Raw genomic sequence first — 18,891 nt, 5'->3', positions numbered from 1 at the left:
AAAGTCTCAATATCTGGGGGAGTACAAATTTCGAAATTGTGTACAAATAATTTCATACCAGGATTTCAGAATTAATTTCAGACCAAGTAATCAAGATGGAGAGGAGCAGGCAGGCAGAAAGGAAGGATTTACCCGTCATATTTTCCGCAGACTTGATCATTGCTTCATGATGAGAATGATACTTATTAGTATTATTAATGTTACTCGTACGGTATTTTACATGCGTTATCAATGAACGAATCAGAAAGAGATAAAACGAGAGTTCATTTGACACAAGCCCCGCACACAGACTTTTGATTTCGTACAAACATCTGAATTTCCCAGGAGAGCGGAGCCAGAGTTCAGGTCAGTGAGTTAATGAAGAACGCAACGGACCGTGAACTCTCCTAATTATTAACTAAAATGCTCCCTAGCATAAATTAATTAAACGAGTATTAACCCGTTCTAACAGTTGTTTGCTGAGTATAAATTTGTATTATGAGAAGTCGGAGTCAAACTGAAATGAAATAATTCAAAGCTTATTGCAATTTTTACAATTGATACATATTAAAGTATTCCGTGTCGTTAAAAATGTCATAAATTGCAATGAGTTACTGATAAAACTGCTTCCCATTGTCAAGAAATATATTTTTGTTTGCCTGTTTAAACGCGTAACAAGTACCTTTCGCTTATGTAATTTGCAGAAAAATGTAGGATGTGTGTAGTGAGACTCTCAGTATGGGGATTCGTTGTGTAAAATAATATTTGCTACTCTAATATCTGTTAATATGTATATTTCTGCGTGTTGCAGTAGCTCCTGCCGACTATTTAGTTAACACAAATGCAGAGATCGTTTGTTAAATAGGATGCAAGTCTACGAACGTGTGTGTATACGAGCTATGTAAAGAAAAGTGAATGTATCCGTGAATATTGTGCTTTAGGATTGACCTGCTTTCCATTTCGTGTATTCAAATCTCTTGGTTACCTGCAACGCTAGGATGCATTCTCAAAGAAGTATGACCTCCTTTGATTCTTCATCCATTAAAGTGCACCAAACTCCACAGAAATCTTGTTGGGCTGTGCGTATTTATTTATAAACGGGTTCTCCAACCCAAGTGCATTCAGATGTAAGATCATCTTTCTTCACAAATTACAAGAACAACGCAGCATTGGCAAACCAAGTAAACATACACACAACAGAGCTGCTTGATACAAATTACATACGTACATACATAAATTCATTACTATCACTTATTTAAACTGGTCTCTTCAGTAGTATTTCGTCAGTGAGCGTCTGTGCGGTACCAGAGCTAATCGCTGTGATCCTAGTAAATACGTAAGGTGTGACAGGAAAATATATCAAAAAGTTCAAAAACCTCAATGAGATATACAAGATAAATGATTTTGTGAGCAATTAAGACACCGCAAGATTTTTTTGTCTGCGTGCAATGCACAAAATGTAAACCTTAGCATTAGTTTTCAGCGTCGCTCTACTGTCACTGTCAATTTTGTGGTGAGACAAATTAGAAAATTAGCCAAGAGACGACAGTTTGCTCATTTCGGACCATCTGCATCAGCAAAAACCGCAAAAACGTGTCCTGCAGACAATAACGCAATTTCATAGTTGAAGTTTTGAGCAAACCCCAACCAACAATTGCCAGGAGTACGTATGCACATATGTGCATACATGCAAATAAGTATGTATAGAGGGTTAAGTGAAATGCAGTTAAGTGAATTGGCTTAAAACGTTAGTTAAGCTCGAGATGTGGTGGTGGTACATGCCAACGAGAAAACATGAAAGTCCATAACAATAATCAGCTTCAATACAGTGCGACGATGTGATTGCGGTGAAAGGTGAATAAGCAAAGGTTACGGAGACCTTTATCAAACTGGGCGACGGAAATGTTTGGCCTATGGGCAGAAATACTGTGGCAATTTGAGCGTAGGAGGAAATATACGCGATGGTCTTGTGGGACAAATCGAGCTCGTGCAGTGGTGGCCAAGGCTGTGACGCTGATCCTTGCTCTTGGTCTCTTTTACCTTAGCGTCCACTCCTCCCTCGGAGGAACGACTGACAATGCCAAACTAAATATTTTAACCAAACCTGCCTCCTCCCCATTACGAAAAGAAATATCGTCCTTTGGCCATCATTTGCTTAAATTAAATGGGCTCGAGGATAACGACGACTCCAAAAATGTCGGAATCATTGCCGCTGCAATTATTAATCGACTCGCGCGAAATTTTCACAGGTTGGTGTTTGCAAAGCTTAAAATTAAAATTTTACTAGTTACCATTCTTCACTAGTACACAAATAAGAATACTTCAAATGTATGTACAGGGCTGATAAAAATGCAAACGGACTTTTGGATGAAGAAGAACTCACACTCTACATCAACAATGCAATTGCCATGCATTTTGAAAACGCAATGAAGGATAACTTTGACCATTATTTTAATATTGACACTAATCCCAAGAACGGTACATGCACTTATTGTTTTATACATTTTTTTAATTTTAATGTTAATTTTTTTTAAAATGTTAATTTGATTTATTGAGAAGTTGTGCTAATCTTAATTAGAAACCCAAGTGCTATTAATTACGCGTAGCTTATTGTCGTCAATACTTATTTCTCAAGAAACTAAGAAATAAGTAGATAGTTGAAATTAGCAAATAGTTATCCAAGAAACCTGTACCCTTGTGCATATTTATTGGTATGACAAAATACTGGAGGTACATTTTATTGTACTTTCACGGCCACAATAATCTCCCTAATACACTCTTCCTCAGTCATGGTATTTGCACAAGAAAGGATACACTTTTATTGACTACCCGAATAAAAGGCATTGTAGCTACTTTTGTTTGCACTGGATAAATATTTGCATTTTATGTTAGACCAATAGTTGCGCTCTCTCGGAATATCGTACTTTAGATACTGAATTGTTGTTTCATTTTCTTGATTAGGTCTCGTTTCGTGGGAAGAATACCTGAATTTCTTTTTCCAGACCAAATCCATCTCAGGGGTCACTGCGGATGATGTGAACAATAGAACACCGCCATTCATGGCACTTTCCAAAGATATGAAAGGTTTCTCTATTTGTAGTTTACTTACTAATTTTTTTTCTCGACCGGTTTTGTCAATGGAACTGTTCAGAAATGTGTGTTATTTATTTTATATAGTGGCAATTGCGAGAGTACAAGCAAGTTGGTCCGAAGCAGCTTCCAATGACCCAGAATTCTTGACCGTTGACGAATTTCTAGCGTTTGAACATCCTGAAGCTTCACCAACAAAAATAATTGCCAACGTAGAAGATTTGCTTACAACATTTGGTATTACAAAATGCATTCTCAGATGATAGACCACCGTGAACTATCTACAGAGTGTAAGCAGGTCAAAAATAAATTATAAAAACGTATTTTTAATAGATTTGGACGGTGATGGAAAGATAACAGACGAAGAGTTTGAATCCACTTACAAGCATGCCGAAGGGGTAGACCCGATCTATAAACATGACAAACATGTAATTGACGCAGATGGCAATGGAGAAATTAGCAGGATTGAGTTGATGGTAAGTGAAAGTGAAACAAAGGAATTCATCAATTTATTTAGAGAAGTGAGTGAGAGATTGGCCGTCTCCTCTCTGACTCGTTATCTGGGCTTTCTGTATCTTTTATCTATTCACACTTTGCTAACTAGCCGATGTGCTAAAGAAATCCAGAGTGTGCAGGAGAAGCTCTTATAACAGTGTGGGCGAGATATATTTATAATCTCCCTTTTAACTTGCTTCCTTCGTGCAACGTCCAGGAAATTGCTCTAGACTCATTTCTCTGCAATTTTTCTACTTAACTGATTCCTAAAAGCCTTCAATTTCCGGTGAAAGCTTCCACGAATGGCATTTCCTGTGCCTGGGCGAGACTTTTCCTTTAACCTGTCTCTTGCACTCTCCTCCCAACACTCGAAATGCTATGCTCTTAATACAACAATTAATACTTCTCTCTTTATTTTATCCCAATGAGAGAAAGGTTAGATGATTAGATGGGCATCACATATTCAGGCAGTCTACGCAAGATAATGATTATTACAACCTACAGTACGCGTTCTTGTGTAGCCCGAGTCAGGTTATATCGATATACATCTGTAGTTTTGTTCGACCAGTTAATTTCAGTTATCACTTCATACATATTTAAATTGGAAATTGCATTAATTCTATATTCAGCTTATAAAACTCGACAAATTAATCGTAAGGTTCATGTTCGAAAAAGTCTATGCAAAATTTAACGTGATCCAGCTAGTATTAAACATTAAGATAACCACGAATAATTAATCATATAGCTTTAAACCCTGGGGAAATTTGTATGCAACTTTCTTCGACCGATTTTTAATGTCAGTGTGGATTCCTTGATCAACGTTTTTCTGAAATTTAGATCTGCTATGTCTTACATATTATGCACTAGTGCGTTCGTGCTAAATCTCAGCTCTTCCCCATTTTAGAAAACTAGTGTCACAATATGAGATCCTTGCAACAATTATTTGGTCATTATACACTTTACTCTTAGGATTAGTTTGATACTCAAATATAGCCTTCTACGATTATTCCTATTTTCGAATATTCAGCACCAACATTCAACAACCAAAACTTTATGGCCCCACTCGGTAACTACTGATCTTGACCATATTCGAACTCGATTCCTCAGTGTGTACCAAGTTTCAAGTCGATTGGATAAGTTTTACACAACAGTTATCTCAGGTCGGATGGACCGACATGACAGATAAGCCCTGTCTCGGACTAAAAACTATACTTGAACTTCGGTGGTCTACACTCCGAGAATTTTCATTATTTTACAGGGCTAGAGCTACGCAGCACTCTAGAGTATCTCACTCTATGGAGTGCATGCATATCAGATACGATAATTGAACACAATTCCGTCTCAGGCTCAGGCTCATACATATCATGCACTCCAATTGGAATACGAGCCCATTCGAAATTGAACTTTTTACCGACAAGGGAGTTGTTTTGCTATTTTTCGTAATAGAGTTTATATGCTGACTGAGAAATCCTCTTACACATATCCATTGATGAAATTGGGTAGGACAATTTACATAAGATGAGAACGACTACGAGATCGGAACAAGGACTAGAGATCGGCGAAGCACCAGCAGTCAACAAATGCGTTATTTGCAATATATATTGAATTTCAAGCTCAGAAAACCAAGTTCTGCAGCAGAATCCGGTTCCAGCCAGCATACGTATGCGGTGCATATGTATGCATCGTAGTGGAATTGCTGGTTGACGAGGAGGGTGGACTTGGGGAAGGCAGGCAGGAACCCGGATGGGAACCCGGGTATCAGGAGCGGAGGGAGAGAAAGAGAGCCCACATTCCATTCCATGAATTTTAGATCAGAAGTTCTTTTTTGGCATCCCAGGAAAGCCCGGGTATTGTACTCGACACTGTCCTTCCTCTCACCCACTTTCTCGGGCTGGTTGGTTTCTCCAGTCGTCTTTTCTCCCCACCGTAGCCAATCACCACCACCAACCGACCAGACATGCAACGAATTGCAGAGAAAGGCTTTCGACTTTCTCTCCCCATTTTCACCATCCTCGAAAGATGGCTTCAATCAGTCACAAGAATTTTCTGAACAAGTCGACTCAGGAAATAACATTACTGAAACAACTCAATTGCGTGTATAAATATTATTTATACTTATCTAAATAGACTAATATGCTATTTTATGCACACATGTAGCGGTACATGGATCCACGAAGCTTGCACCACTCAAGAAGAGATGCAAAGGAGCTAATAAACTTGGCTGACAAGGACAAAAACGGAAGACTGAGCCTTTTAGAACTCGTGCATTGTGCAAACACAGTTGTAAAATCAAAGTTTTATGATGTAGACATGAATTTACATGAGCATTAAGTTGTTGATAAATATATATTTCGCTCATTTTTGTAAACTATGTGCTGATGTTAAATAGCACTTTGCCGTCAATAAAATGCAATATGTGATATTTTAAATCGTATGAATAAAAGTTCTGTACCAAACAAGTAGGGAGAGGATCTGCATATGTGAACATAAAAAAATGAGACGTTTATAAAATTATTACGACACAATTCCGGATTTAGATGACCGACCAATTTTAATTTATTACTTTAATCATTTGCAAAAAGGATAATAAATTCGCATAAGTTTAATTTTAAGAAAAACATGCTTTCATTGCGTACTTTGTTTCGTTATTAAATTCAATTATTGTAATTAGAAAAGCTGTTGCCATCAAAAAATGATCAGTCAACAAGCAATTGTTTACAATTTTTTTGCTTGTTGATTAATCCTGGATTATTAATTCAAGTCAAGAGAAGTACAGAAGTACAACTTGTACAACATTATTAAATTCCTCCCATGTACTAATTTAGCAGTGAATCGTGAGTGATAATAGACATGATAATAAACCGAACCGACACGGACACCAACCTTAGAAAAAAATAATTTATCATTCCCATTCCGTTGTGCCTGGTGGCTTCGACGTTAGATCATACAACACTCTAGAAATACCAGGAACGTTCTCAATTTTTTGACACATTTTGTTAACTACTTCCACTGGGATGTGTCTTCCTGGGATTGCTGGAGTGCCCGTCATAAAATCATTCGTTACAAAAGGCCTCAGCACCTGAAACATAAATTGTTTTGTCGAATCATATCTGAGCATATCAATAAAGAGCAATACTGTTTGTTCTCATATTTTAATCATAATTGAAACCGATATGTATTGTTGTTTAAAAAATATAATTATAATATTCTCACCACAGAGCGTTGGCAAGACGGGTTTCGGTTTAAGGGTCCCCTCTCAAAATGAATTGGGATTAAAACAACAGGCATCTGGCTAATCTTCTTAGTACAACCGGATTCATGTAAAACCTGTGATCAAATATCAAAGGTTAGAGCTGTGTCAAGTAGTTAAGCCTGGCAATACAAACTCACTGTATGTGCTAAGTTGTCGCATTCTCGCAAAGTAGTAAGGACATCGGGTGTTAATAAGGTTGGCGTTATTTCAGTGATAGGCTCCTTAGCAACATCACCAAACAGGTAGCAAATCCGATTTACTGAATGACAAACCTATATGATTCATGAAATCAAGGGCAAAATAAGCAATGGAATTAGTAATATTGTTGGATTAGTGGTATGACTGACGGAAGACACTCACTTTTGGAATAACTCTCGCAAGGAACATAAGGTCACCCCAGTCAGGTGTGCCATCACACGAAATCGCAGACACATACGAATAGGATCTCTTATCACCTTGTACCCCAACACTTCTTATGGGCAACAATGTTGACCTAAGGAAAAATACCAAAATTAAATTAATCACTCACGATTCATGATGATAAGATGTAAAAGCAGATAACTTACCTAAGATGTTGTCTTGAAGATATACTCATCAGTTTCTTCTTTTCGTCTTCGTTACACACGCTATCCACTCGATTTAATAACGCATGGCTCTATATTTCACGAGCAAAAAATGGGTGAGAACATTGTATGTACCGGGGTATCTCATAGTCATAATATATACATTTTATTAAATTACCTTCTGTACCATACTGTGATATTCAACTATTAATCTAACAAGCACCTGAAAATGAATATTTGATAAGTTAATAAAACAGCAATTTGGTACTTTAATTAGTAATAAATAGATAAAAGTAAATTACTTGTGTTTCAGCAAAATCACTTTCCATATAAGGCTCAAGAGCACAAAGTACGCGAACTGGAAGAAAACAGAAAGAATATATGTAGATATAGTTATGAATTTTAGCATATTTTTGTGGCTGTAGACCCAAAATTTGGAGAGGGTGTATCATTTCTCTCCAAAACGACAGTTACTTATCGTTCAATTAAATTGGACAACCTTAACAATTCAATTTCACTCGTGTTCGATCATATATATCAATTCAAAATTACTTCTACCAAAATTTGGTTGTCGCTAGTTGTATCTTTCTTTTCATTTGCTTATCCTTTTGTGCTTTTACACGAATGATAAAAATTCAGTTAAAATTTATAACTCTGTCATGCAATTTTCATTAGTTGAGTAGTAGATTTTAGGGACTCGATTTTAGGTTAAATACACGCCACGAAGCTAATTCTATCACTTTACTTGCAAGTCCAGGACCAGGGAAAGGGTGTCGGTCTACCAACTCAGGTAAAAGCCCCAAGTCCCTCCCCAATGTCCTAACCTGTGAAACAGAAACATTAAGGTTATCAATCAAGGATTTACTATTGTTTGGATTGCTTGCGCATAGTAATTAATTATTAGTCTGTGCGGATGACTGTAGCCTAAAGTACAAGCCTGATGTACATAAGAGTGTTCGTCATCCAACAATTTGTTTTTGGGAGAGCGTATCAGAAGAAATTTTGTACTTATTAAAATATTCCTCCCTTCTAAATCTCCCCATTTTATAATTCGTTTATCAATAATTTAACTTATATTATGGTCTTCAATTATGTACCTCGTCCTTGTGAAAGTCCTTCAGGGGTTCGACAACACGACCTAGGTCACGTAGCTTACGTACCAAACCAGAGTCATTATCTGAAAATCATTAAAAATAAAAGGTTAAATGATGATGTGTTCAGTCTAAATCTATTCTCAAATATCCCAACCAGAAACTTACGATGTGTTTTAATTGTATCAGCTTTTCCAGATACTAAGTGAGAGGCAGATTCTATAAGGTCTGGTCTTAACGTTCCTTGCCCAAGCAGAACTTCCTCAGGGTTCAAATTTAAGGACGATATCACACTTTCGGCAACCTACAGGGAAAACCACCTTGTATCATTAAGATCCTTACCAAGGAATAATTTTGAAACGCATAAACCAACTAACGTGCATAAAAACGTCTCCAATTATTTTACGCTTTTCTTCAGGTTCAGACACAAATGAAAGTTGTTTAGATGTTGTTGTAGATGGAACAGCCTTTGCAGGGTTTTGAGGGTCCAATGGGATATTGGTTGTGCCAACATAGAACACATTCGCAGCACGTACAACTAGAATATTGTTAGAAGATATCATCAGAATATTAACTTGTAAGTTTAATTAATGGTGTTATAGGTATACACACCAAGAATTTTAAGACCAAAATTGGCTAATGACAACTCCACAGCATCGCTTTCATTTTTCCTAAGAAATCCGTTATCCACGTGAACCGCAATTATCTTAAATTCATACAAATTAGAACCACTGACAATCATTACCACCAAATATTGAATTAGTTTATCAACCCACTTGATCTTCTCTGAGCGCTTTCTTCAACAAGGCCGTACATACTGTAGAGTCTACTCCACCACTTAAGAGCATCTAAAATAGATGTACGATTAGAAATTAAGAGCAAAAAAACATTAATAACAATTAATTAAACGATTTGTGTTCCCTCACTAGGACTTTATTATTTTTAACTGAGTCTTGAATGTACTCGATGCATTGAGCTTCCCTAGAGCGGATAGTGTATGTTGGGGGTATATTGGCAATATCGCAAAGAAAATTTTTCAGCATTGTTCTGCCACCCGGTGTCAAATCAACCTGAGTAGTAAATAAAATAGTATGTATGATATTTTATCCTTAAATCGCACTAATCCAATGATGAATCTAGATGATGTGCAATGTTGAAGGAACCATGTATACCTCAGGATGAAATTGAAGTCCATATATATTGAGTGATTCATTCGCAATGGCTGTTATAATGTCCCCAGAAGAACCAATTGGAACAAGACCATCTCCAACGCGTGATACACTATCTCCATGAGTTAGTAAAACTGATTGTTTCCTATCTAGCCCTCTGATAGATACACACAATTAGATTAACTGCTCAGCTTAATTTATATACAATTCTTTTCAATAACTCACCTAAACAATCGACTCCTACTTTCTACATCGACAATATATTCTCCGTCTTCCCTCGCATCAAGCTTGGCGACTGAACCCCCAAACTCCTTATTAATTACATGCATGCCATAACAAATTCCAAGTATTGGAAGCCCCAATGTAAATATTCGTTTATCATAAACAGGTGCATCTTCAGCATACACAGAATTCGGTCCACCGGACATGATTATAGCCCTGCACAAATTTAACAAATGGTTACAAAAGCTACATTTCGGACCTAATCAATGTTAGGAATTTTAAAGGTTGATAATTCAGAGATCATGAAATCCCTTCATACTTTGCTCGGCTTTCGGTGATTTCCTCAACAGTTGTGGTAATAGGTACAATTTCGGAATAGATATTCAGATCCCTGACTTTTCTGTCGATCAGTTTTGAATATTGGGAGCCGATGTCGAGGATAAGCACCTGAGGTGGAGGGGACACTGCCTTGTCCACTTCACCGTTTCCTTCCATAACCATGTCCACGACACCATCCTCTTCCTTCCCACACACCATTCCTATTTTGAAGCCCTATCTGCAAACCATGATAGCAACATTAAACATTAATTCTGAATTGAGGACTAACTACACAAAAACAACTACTTGTAAAAATGTACCTCCAACCATAACTTACCGGAACGGATAAACTTTCACCTCACTCTAACAAGACGAATGAATAATATCGATACACAATTTTAAAAGTGTTAAAGACCAAAAAGTACCAAAACGACAGACTAAAATCGACTGAATCTAAAAACTGAAAACTTTTAATCAACAATCTGTCTCGGCATTCCTTTAAACTTTTTGTGACCTTCAAAAAGAGAGTAAAAAGTATGAGATTTAATTGATTGAAACGACACACCGGTTTCACAGTTCAGTTGGTAAAAACGATGAGAAATTAAATCATGTGTTTTATTAGCCAGGTGATGAGTGAATGGGTCTGATGTTGCTGTCAAAGCGTGGGTGTGAGGGTGCAAGTCAGTTCTTTGAAACTGTGTCGGGAGAAAATTGTCAAATTTTGAGGTATTTTGAGGAGAGGGAGGAAAGCACCGACCGACAGATGAAGAAGAGGCAAGGCCAGGTTACATCGAAGTCTGGCGGAATAAGGAGTAAGCCATGGAGTGCCACTCGACACCGGAAGCTGCTGCCGATATTCGATAATATCGCATGAAATACGCCATTTAGTCGAAATCGTAAGTTCCATTAAAGTTAAGGGGCTAATTAGCCACTTGCATCCCCTTCATCAGATGCCGGAACAATTGAGAATTAAGAGTTATGAAGACAATTCTCAGAGAGCTTTGATTGGGGCGAAGGGAGAGCGCACAGTAACCCTCATGAAAATCTTATCACTGGTGATAGCGGATGTATAGCGTAATAAAATCATGTTATTCATATATTGTAGATTATTCATTTATTTTGAAGCATACAACCTTTATTTCATGAAAACAAAACATTATAATACAATGTTGACGAACGCAACGACCGAACCTACCGAATTGGAGGCTACTTTTGTTTAATTAAATGTTCAAGCAACCTAATAATAACCAACTAGGTTATTAGGGAACCAAACTAAATCTTTCAACTTTATATTCTTTTTAGTGTGGTAAAGCGAAATATGTGCAGAATAGAATCAGTGAAGCAAATAGTAACAATTCAGAAAACAACATAATAGCAATTAACCGGGAAATGGTAGAAAATCTACTTATAAAAATCTATTTAATAAATTGGATAACTTAATGAATTTAAAACCATAACAAAGAGAGGGGGAGACGACTTAATTTTGTATTGAAAGTTATTGTAAAATGCTGAAGAATTAACTTGAGGTAACCGTATACATACATACATGTTATGTATCATTAGTATCATAGCAGAATACAAGAATTGCGATTGTAAAAATACTAAACCAATGGAAAAAATGACTATGGACTGGTTCATGAAGAATATCAACTGCTCTGACTTTCGGTTGTTTTATGTAATTTTAGGATTGAATAATTGTAAGCCGGTTGTTGTTTTGTTATTGAAAAATATCCAAATGGCACATCCATTACTGTAGGACAAGTCCTATATCTTGAGGGCTTACACTTGGGCATCGCCAATTGTACAAATAGTATTGAAGATTTCCATCCCCAACTCCAAACTTGAGATTTTCTAGAAACTGCTTATTGTCCATCAGGTCCAATGCATTGAACACATCAAATCCACTCTAAATACCAAAAATATATGATAATTTAAATGAAGCACACCAAATTATATTGACAAATTGTAGTAATAAATGTACGTTTTTTGCCAACACCAACGCATCCAATATGAGGTCTTGCAAACTCATTGTTGTTGCAACATTGTAGAAAGCATAGGCTGCTTTGATTGATTTGTGAACAGGGTTGTTGACCACGGTGGATGGCAAGGTGTAATAGCTTATCATGTCTGCACATTACAAAATAAATAATAATTATGATGTTTATACAGATATCGCATCATTAACTATTATCAACACGTAAAAAAGTCTGAAATTGCGTACCAGTTATTTTTCCATCCTTCTCAACTACAAATGAATCAATAATGTCGGTTCGAGGAAGGAACCAATGTTCAAAGTCGTCACAGCTGAACTCTGGGCGCAACTTAAATTTTTGAAGATATGCACCCAATAATTCACAAGCACCTGTGTCAGGGTAGAAAATATGGTTTAATTTTAATTATTTAATTTTAATTTTTGTAATATTCTCTTTTTCTATATCATATTTTCGGTACAACATGATATGCCAAAGGGTTGTTTCTCATTTGATTCGCTCCTCGTCCTTGTTCTACTAATTTATGTTATGCTATTCTCATTACTTTCAAGTTACTTAATAGTAATGTTGGGTGCAGAAATATTCTGACTATTTAAAAAAAATCAATATCAAACTTTAAATGTGACTACCTGGAATATCAGCTTTCGTTAGTGGGCGAAGAAGATTGCACTTGGGTTGCATTGGAAGTTTATATAGTTTAATGGTTCGCTGGAGTGTCATGTTTCGGGTCAAGTGCGAAAACTTGGTTTCAATTAGTTTCTTGGGGTTCAGGGATCGATGCCAATATCGACAAGTGGTAATTGGTTTCGGAAGAACCACACCGGCGGTATACACCGCTTGGAAAATGCCATTCAAATTGACCCTTCTAGTAATTTCCCTAATTAAGACAGGAGCTACCCTCTTTGATCGTAGTTTTTTATGAACGCACAGGAAATTGATTTCCACAATTTCCACTTGTCTACAAAAAATAGAGGAGCAAAGTAAGTGATACATAGAATGTTTGTAAAAACAATTATACAACTCATACCGGTCATGAATTCCAACAGAGGCTGGAATTGCAGAAATGAACCCGACTAACTTTCGATTTTTTGCTACGCGTACACCACAGTGCCAATCCAATTTCCATCCAGGGGGTTTTAGCGCCCTGTTATTATTATTTTTTTTTTAAATAAATGTGGCAGCAAAATTCTGCAGTAATACAAGTAACACATAATTATTAAATTGATGAACATACCATTTCAAAAATTCTGGTGGATAGTCAAATCTAAATAGACAATCGTCATCTTCCACGTAATTCTCATTTAACAATGTGTACAACTCCTTCAACTGTAAAAAGTAAAAGAAATAGCTGAGAAATTTGACTAACACCACTGAAAACAGATAACATGATTATTATGTACCACTTTCGCATCTTCCAAATCCATTGTGTCCCAAACGAAGCCATCGGGGAGTGTATAAGCCTCCTGTCGAATTTGGTCATTTGGCAGGTTAAGTTCAATCGGTTCATTGGAAGTCACGTTCTCGTCTAAATTATAGAATTAAACTATATACCATCAATATCATCATCTCGTTTTACACCAATACAATTAACTTACCGAGTTTGGGCACAGGCTGTGTTGACCAAAAATCGAATCGTTTTTCCAATGCCTCTTCAGATGTTCTTGGAGGTCTGGGTTGCAGTTTCATTATTTGCATAGCCTTTCGTAACTCCTGTGTTTGGTGAGAAATAAATATACTTTTTACCTACTTCAATTAAAATCGTATCATATCGATTCCAACCATACCTCCATGTAGATTACTGGCTGTTCCGCTGATTGTTCCGTCGACGTGGCTCCTTCAGTCGTTGCAATTTCCAAATTTTCCGCACCTGTCTTTTTCTCTAGTAGTGTCTGGTCAGCCTTGTCACCTTGACCTCCCTTCTTTTTCCTTTTGTTCCTGTACAAACCACAAATCCAGAATCAAACCAAAAGCCAATAAACCAAGCAGTCATGAAGTCTAACTTTTTCGAGCTTTTCACCCCGTCCACGATCTCCTCGGGTGTCTCGGTCTGCACATCCCCGTTGAGCTTGACCTCATCATTTGAGGACAAACCTTGCGAAGCCATAGTTGTGCGTCACTTCACACTTTGACGTGTATTTCCTAATTAAGAAAACAACTGAAACCCAACTTTGAAAACGGAAATAAAATAATAAGTCTCAACTCAACGATTGAGTAGGAAATTAAAATGTTCTAAAATTGGGAAATTTATTTACACCCAAAACTGGTCTCTGTCTCTGTCTGACAGAAGAGCAAAGTGAGGCTGAAAGAAAGCAGGGTTGAAGTAAAGTAAACTTTTGGTGACCTCAGCACGAAGTGGAAATACACCCAGCCAAAGAAAAAGTCAGCAGAGTTGAGTTCATTCGGAAAGTGGTGTTGAACTTCCTCTCACGCACCACTCGATGACTCGAGCACTCTCCCGTTCTCCAAGCGTGGAGAAAGCCGGGCATATGCACGAATAGCAGCTCACCTCGCAAGTGGAGAAAGAAAACCAATTTACCCCACCATCCGAATCGGTCAGCTTGTGCTCGCTCGCATGCGGTTCGGCTTATGTATTTCACCATATGTCGTCATCTCATTTCAGAGTGCAGCGTGCTTGACGACGTTCAGGATTATTCAGGAGGTCGACACAAGACGAAAACGACAGAGATCAGGTGGGTTGCTGCTTCATTTACATATGCAAGTTGATTAGTTGATTAATAATTAGTTTGGAAGCACGTGGGTGGTAGTGAAAGTTTAATTTGCATTGTGTTAGGGTGGAGGGTTGATAGAAAATGATTAACTAGAGAGGCCTGCCAGTCATGCCGTCAACCAGGTAGAACACACTATAATCGATAAATAATTCAATAAAAATGGGTCTGCTTGCTCACAAGAGCATTTGGTGATGGTGAAAGCAGTCAACTTTCTCTGATTGAGTATTGAGTGATTGTTCTGATTCATATTTGAGAACTGTATCACATATAATTGGTCATCATCTGGGAAGGTCTTCAGCCACGCGTATCCATTTATGCCATTAGCGTAAATTGAAGGTCTCACAACGGTATGTGTATGTGTGGAATAGTTGGAGAAAGCTCAATACTACCCGAAATTGCACTTTTGTACTCTGAATCAGGGTCCCCAATAGCCCGACACTCATAAAATGATAATGTAAAATTCATTTTCCGCCGGCCGGCAATAGATATTCACATATATTCAGTCAAAAAATTGGTTTAAAAGTATGAAACGAAAACTATCATAATTCTTGATTACATAATAACAGTTATCCCCATGAATGTAAATACTATAGTATTTACATTCATGGTTATCCCATAAATAATGGGTAACTTTTCCAAAATTTAGTGACAGAAAAAACATCATATCTAATTTATTCATTACATTACATCATCCCAAAAACTGAATTCATTGAAAGTTCAAGGGCATGCATATGTATTTAAATCAGTAAATGTATACATACAGATACATATTGTGTAAGAGGACAAAGAGTCATGAAACGGATAGTTCTCAAAGCCAATCCCAAAAAGAAGGCATGTATGTGTCAAAAAGTATTTACTTAGCACATTAACTGTGATTTATTTGGCTGGATGACTTTTGCGGTTGATCTGACCTCGACCTTCTGCTGATTTAACCTGAGTTAGTTATCCACATTCTTTGCTTGATTTAATTAGGGTAATTTATATGCATTACAGTCTGTGATAATGGGAGAATGATAATCATATCCATTTGCAGAGTCTATCTAAAAATCCAGCAAATCCGTGTTTATTTAACTAACCAACCCGTGCTTATTTAATCTGAAATATAGGGTTGGCAGTATTATGCACATAATACATTTATTTATTATATATATGCTAAAATTGGTTTTATATTCACGTATCACATTATCACGCTATTTATTTTTACACTTATATATGCACGAGGAGTATGGTTTGGGGTCGACAGTGATGTTGCAGAGGTTGATGAGGACGTTATTCATATCCCTTCTTTCATCTATTACAGCTTAATCTGCAGTTTGTTAAAAATTTACCATGAACAATAACGGCATCGCTGACGGTCCTCAATTCCTTCCGTTGGATCCCACGTTTGGGACAAAGGCCATCCACTCTGGATACGTTCCCAAGGATTGGAACTTTGCACCTGTTGTTCCACCACTAGTACTCTCGACTACTTTCGAGCAGGATGGACCCGCACAACACCGCGTATGGCAAGCACATCTTTTTGATACTTCACAAATATATGGCTGGTTGTACTTTTACTTTATAATTTAAATGGAATTATTATTTAACAGGGATTTGAGTATACCCGAAGTGGAAATCCAACTCGTCAAATTCTAGAAGAAACCTTGGCTAAATTAGACGGTGGAAAATATGGTAATGAGAAACTTGTGCATTAATTGGAGTATTTTGAGTCCTGTCTACGAGTTATTTGCTAATGAATTTTGTAGGCATGGTCTTTGCATCTGGTTTGGCAGCGACAACGAACGTGGTAGCAATGCTGAATAGTGGAGATCATATCGTTTCAATGGACGATGTTTATGGAGGAACTGGTTAGCAACTGATTACATTTGTTAATAAGACTATCAAAGTCAAACGAAAACTTTTTTAACAATTTGTATTATATACACTAGGTCGGTTGTTCCGCCAAATGCATAAGACGGCGAATATTCAGCCAGATTTTGTGGACATGACAGATTTGGCTGCGTTTGAGAAAGCGTTGAGTCCTAAGACTAAAGTGATTATGACCATATAATAAATATTTATGTATGAGATGTTAAAATCTGTCGTCGTTGTAGTTGGTCTGGATTGAAACGCCGACGAATCCTACCCTGAAAATTGTGGATATTGCGAAAGTTTCTGAGATAGCGCACAAATTTAACAAGGACATCATTGTGGCTGTTGATAATACTTTTTTGACATCATTCTACCAAGTATGCTTGTTTGTGTTTTCCATTCTAATGTTAACAGTCAAATGAAGTACTTCAATTATTGTTTTGTAACAGAAACCCCTCACATTTGGGGCGGATATGGTCGTATACAGGTAAAAATTCAATTCAATATACGGCCTCAAAAATGTAATTTTTGTATATGTAGTGATTATTTTGTTTCAGTCTTACAAAGTATATGAACGGTCATAGTGATGTTCTCATGGGGGCAATTGTACTTAACCGAGAAGATTTGAAAGATAGAATTGCATTCCTTCAAAACTGTAAGCTGCGAAATATTTCATATTTAATTGGGTATGTATGCTTAATACTGATTGCTTATGTTTTTCTAGCACTGGGAGCAGTCCCTTCACCCTTCGATTGTTATCTTCTGTTGCGTAGTCTTCGTACTCTTCATGTCAGGATGCCACTGCACATGAAGAACGCGTATACGATTGCAAAGTTCTTGTCTAAGCACCCAAAAGTTGAAAAAGTCTTGCATCCTGGTCTACCATCTCATCCTCAACATGAACTTTCGTTGAAACAAACCTCTGGACATTCTGGTCTTATTGCTTTTTACATCAAGGATGGAAGTGGTGCTAAGTTTTTGCAAAACTTGAAAGTTTTCAGTCTTGCGGAGAGCTTGGGCGGCTATGAAAGTCTTGCAGGTACATAAATTATTATAATCATGATTAAAGGAATGGACAGTTTTTTGATGCCTCATGCATATTAAATGATTATAATATTCCACGTATCTAACATTGTGGTACTCAATGGACTAAAACATTTCTGCAGAACTTCCGTAAGTTTTGTAAATTTCCGAATATTTCGAGCATGGTTAATTGGCTTCTATTTAATTATTTATTATTGTATATGTAGATATTCAATGACCCATGCATCCGTCCCAGCCGATCTACGGAAACAACTTGGAATCACTGAGGGATTTATCCGAATTTCAGTTGGATTAGAGTCTGAGGCAGATTTGATTTCAGATTTGAGCGACGCCCTGGACAATTGCTAAATTGTTAAAGTTAGCACTACTGAACTGGACCACACCACACTCCTCTTGGCTCATGCATATCTTTGAATTATGATATCTGTGTTTTATCATTATTATTTGTTACGTTCTTTCTAAATCATTCCATTAATGTCATGAACAACCCTCGTGCAAAAACTTTGTAATTTACCACACAGCCTTTTTTGATCGGAAATAAATTGTGCAAAAATTGTCGTATTAATTGACAAAAGCTTTATTTCACATATGTTTTATTTTGATTACTTATCCCATACCTTATCTTACATAAGAATATTTAATCTTAGCCTATAAAATACATCCACGCTGCCTCCCCCTATAGTTACTTATCTTACGGCATTAAGTAAACACGAGTATACAAAGGAATAAGGTAGTTTGTTGAAGTATTCTGTTTATAGTGCACACTCATTTCATCCCCACCACACAATTTTCCAATTATTTGTAATCGTTTATAGCAAAAATTAATGAGTTAACAAACTAAAAGAGAAAGCGAAAGTAAACGTTTTCACCGAATGTTGCATCTCCATCACTTGCAGAAAAAGCCATCCACACATTATGTACATACATGCAGCCAACCAGTAGTAGTGAGTCGTATGTAAAACCTTTCTACCAAAGTTTCAAACCTCAAATTCAATAAAAAACTAACATTATTGTTGTTGTAGGCATCCTCCCTCACCATCATCTCATAGTTTGTGTAACCATTAAATGCGAGAGAGGATCCGATTGTTTTTCTTTT

At 36.9% G+C, this 18,891-nt stretch overlaps 4 protein-coding genes across 6 annotated transcripts; 2 read left to right on the top strand and 2 right to left on the bottom strand.

Annotated features, from left to right (window-relative positions):
- Window positions 1–1,006: 1,006 nt before the first annotated feature.
- Window positions 1,007–6,023, top strand: LOC110845626 (45 kDa calcium-binding protein). The gene is made up of 6 exons (XM_022092081.2): window positions 1,007–2,228; window positions 2,318–2,457; window positions 2,941–3,063; window positions 3,157–3,306; window positions 3,403–3,545; window positions 5,722–6,023. The coding sequence occupies exons 1-6, from the start codon at window positions 1,882–1,884 to the stop codon at window positions 5,893–5,895; spliced, it is 1,077 nt and encodes a 358-aa protein (XP_021947773.1). The 5' UTR covers window positions 1,007–1,881; the 3' UTR covers window positions 5,896–6,023.
- A 73-nt stretch (window positions 6,024–6,096) lies between these two features.
- Window positions 6,097–10,987, bottom strand: LOC110845625 (GMP synthase [glutamine-hydrolyzing]). The gene is made up of 18 exons (XM_022092080.2): window positions 10,518–10,987; window positions 10,182–10,418; window positions 9,866–10,078; window positions 9,644–9,797; window positions 9,398–9,541; window positions 9,248–9,319; window positions 9,084–9,177; window positions 8,849–9,009; window positions 8,640–8,775; window positions 8,478–8,557; window positions 8,126–8,204; window positions 7,683–7,738; window positions 7,559–7,603; window positions 7,384–7,472; window positions 7,178–7,310; window positions 6,955–7,089; window positions 6,778–6,891; window positions 6,097–6,643 (listed from the first exon to the last, which is right to left on the bottom strand). The coding sequence occupies exons 2-18, from the start codon at window positions 10,397–10,399 to the stop codon at window positions 6,467–6,469; spliced, it is 2,100 nt and encodes a 699-aa protein (XP_021947772.1). The 5' UTR covers window positions 10,400–10,418; window positions 10,518–10,987; the 3' UTR covers window positions 6,097–6,466.
- A 290-nt stretch (window positions 10,988–11,277) lies between these two features.
- LOC110845885 (glycylpeptide N-tetradecanoyltransferase 2) lies at window positions 11,278–14,557 on the bottom strand. Its single transcript, XM_022092425.2, has 11 exons — window positions 14,424–14,557; window positions 14,172–14,310; window positions 13,956–14,106; window positions 13,767–13,881; window positions 13,572–13,696; window positions 13,406–13,497; window positions 13,199–13,315; window positions 12,801–13,129; window positions 12,402–12,542; window positions 12,162–12,307; window positions 11,278–12,086 (listed from the first exon to the last, which is right to left on the bottom strand). The coding sequence occupies exons 2-11, from the start codon at window positions 14,273–14,275 to the stop codon at window positions 11,928–11,930; spliced, it is 1,479 nt and encodes a 492-aa protein (XP_021948117.1). The 5' UTR covers window positions 14,276–14,310; window positions 14,424–14,557; the 3' UTR covers window positions 11,278–11,927.
- A 169-nt stretch (window positions 14,558–14,726) lies between these two features.
- On the top strand, window positions 14,727–18,360 carry LOC110845886 (cystathionine gamma-lyase). Of its 3 annotated transcripts, none has more exons than XM_022092426.2 (11): window positions 14,727–14,861; window positions 16,201–16,400; window positions 16,490–16,571; window positions 16,646–16,747; window positions 16,829–16,932; window positions 16,994–17,128; window positions 17,201–17,238; window positions 17,309–17,406; window positions 17,476–17,790; window positions 17,918–17,924; window positions 18,002–18,360. In XM_022092426.2, the coding sequence occupies exons 2-11, from the start codon at window positions 16,230–16,232 to the stop codon at window positions 18,141–18,143; spliced, it is 1,194 nt and encodes a 397-aa protein (XP_021948118.1). In that variant the 5' UTR covers window positions 14,727–14,861; window positions 16,201–16,229; the 3' UTR covers window positions 18,144–18,360. The 3 variants fall into 3 exon arrangements, with proteins under 3 accessions (XP_021948118.1, XP_021948121.1, XP_021948120.1); XM_022092429.2 differs by lacking the exon at window positions 14,727–14,861 and adding an exon at window positions 14,963–15,022; XM_022092428.2 differs by lacking the exon at window positions 14,727–14,861 and having other exon boundaries at window positions 16,133–16,400.
- The last annotated feature ends 531 nt before the right edge of the window (window positions 18,361–18,891 follow it).

This window comes from Folsomia candida, unplaced genomic scaffold, assembly GCF_002217175.1.
Source record: "Folsomia candida strain VU population unplaced genomic scaffold, ASM221717v1 Fcan01_Sc003, whole genome shotgun sequence".
In the NCBI taxonomy this organism is placed as follows: domain Eukaryota; kingdom Metazoa; phylum Arthropoda; class Collembola; order Entomobryomorpha; family Isotomidae; genus Folsomia; species Folsomia candida.
This window is presented reverse-complemented; position numbering and strand designations above follow the sequence as displayed.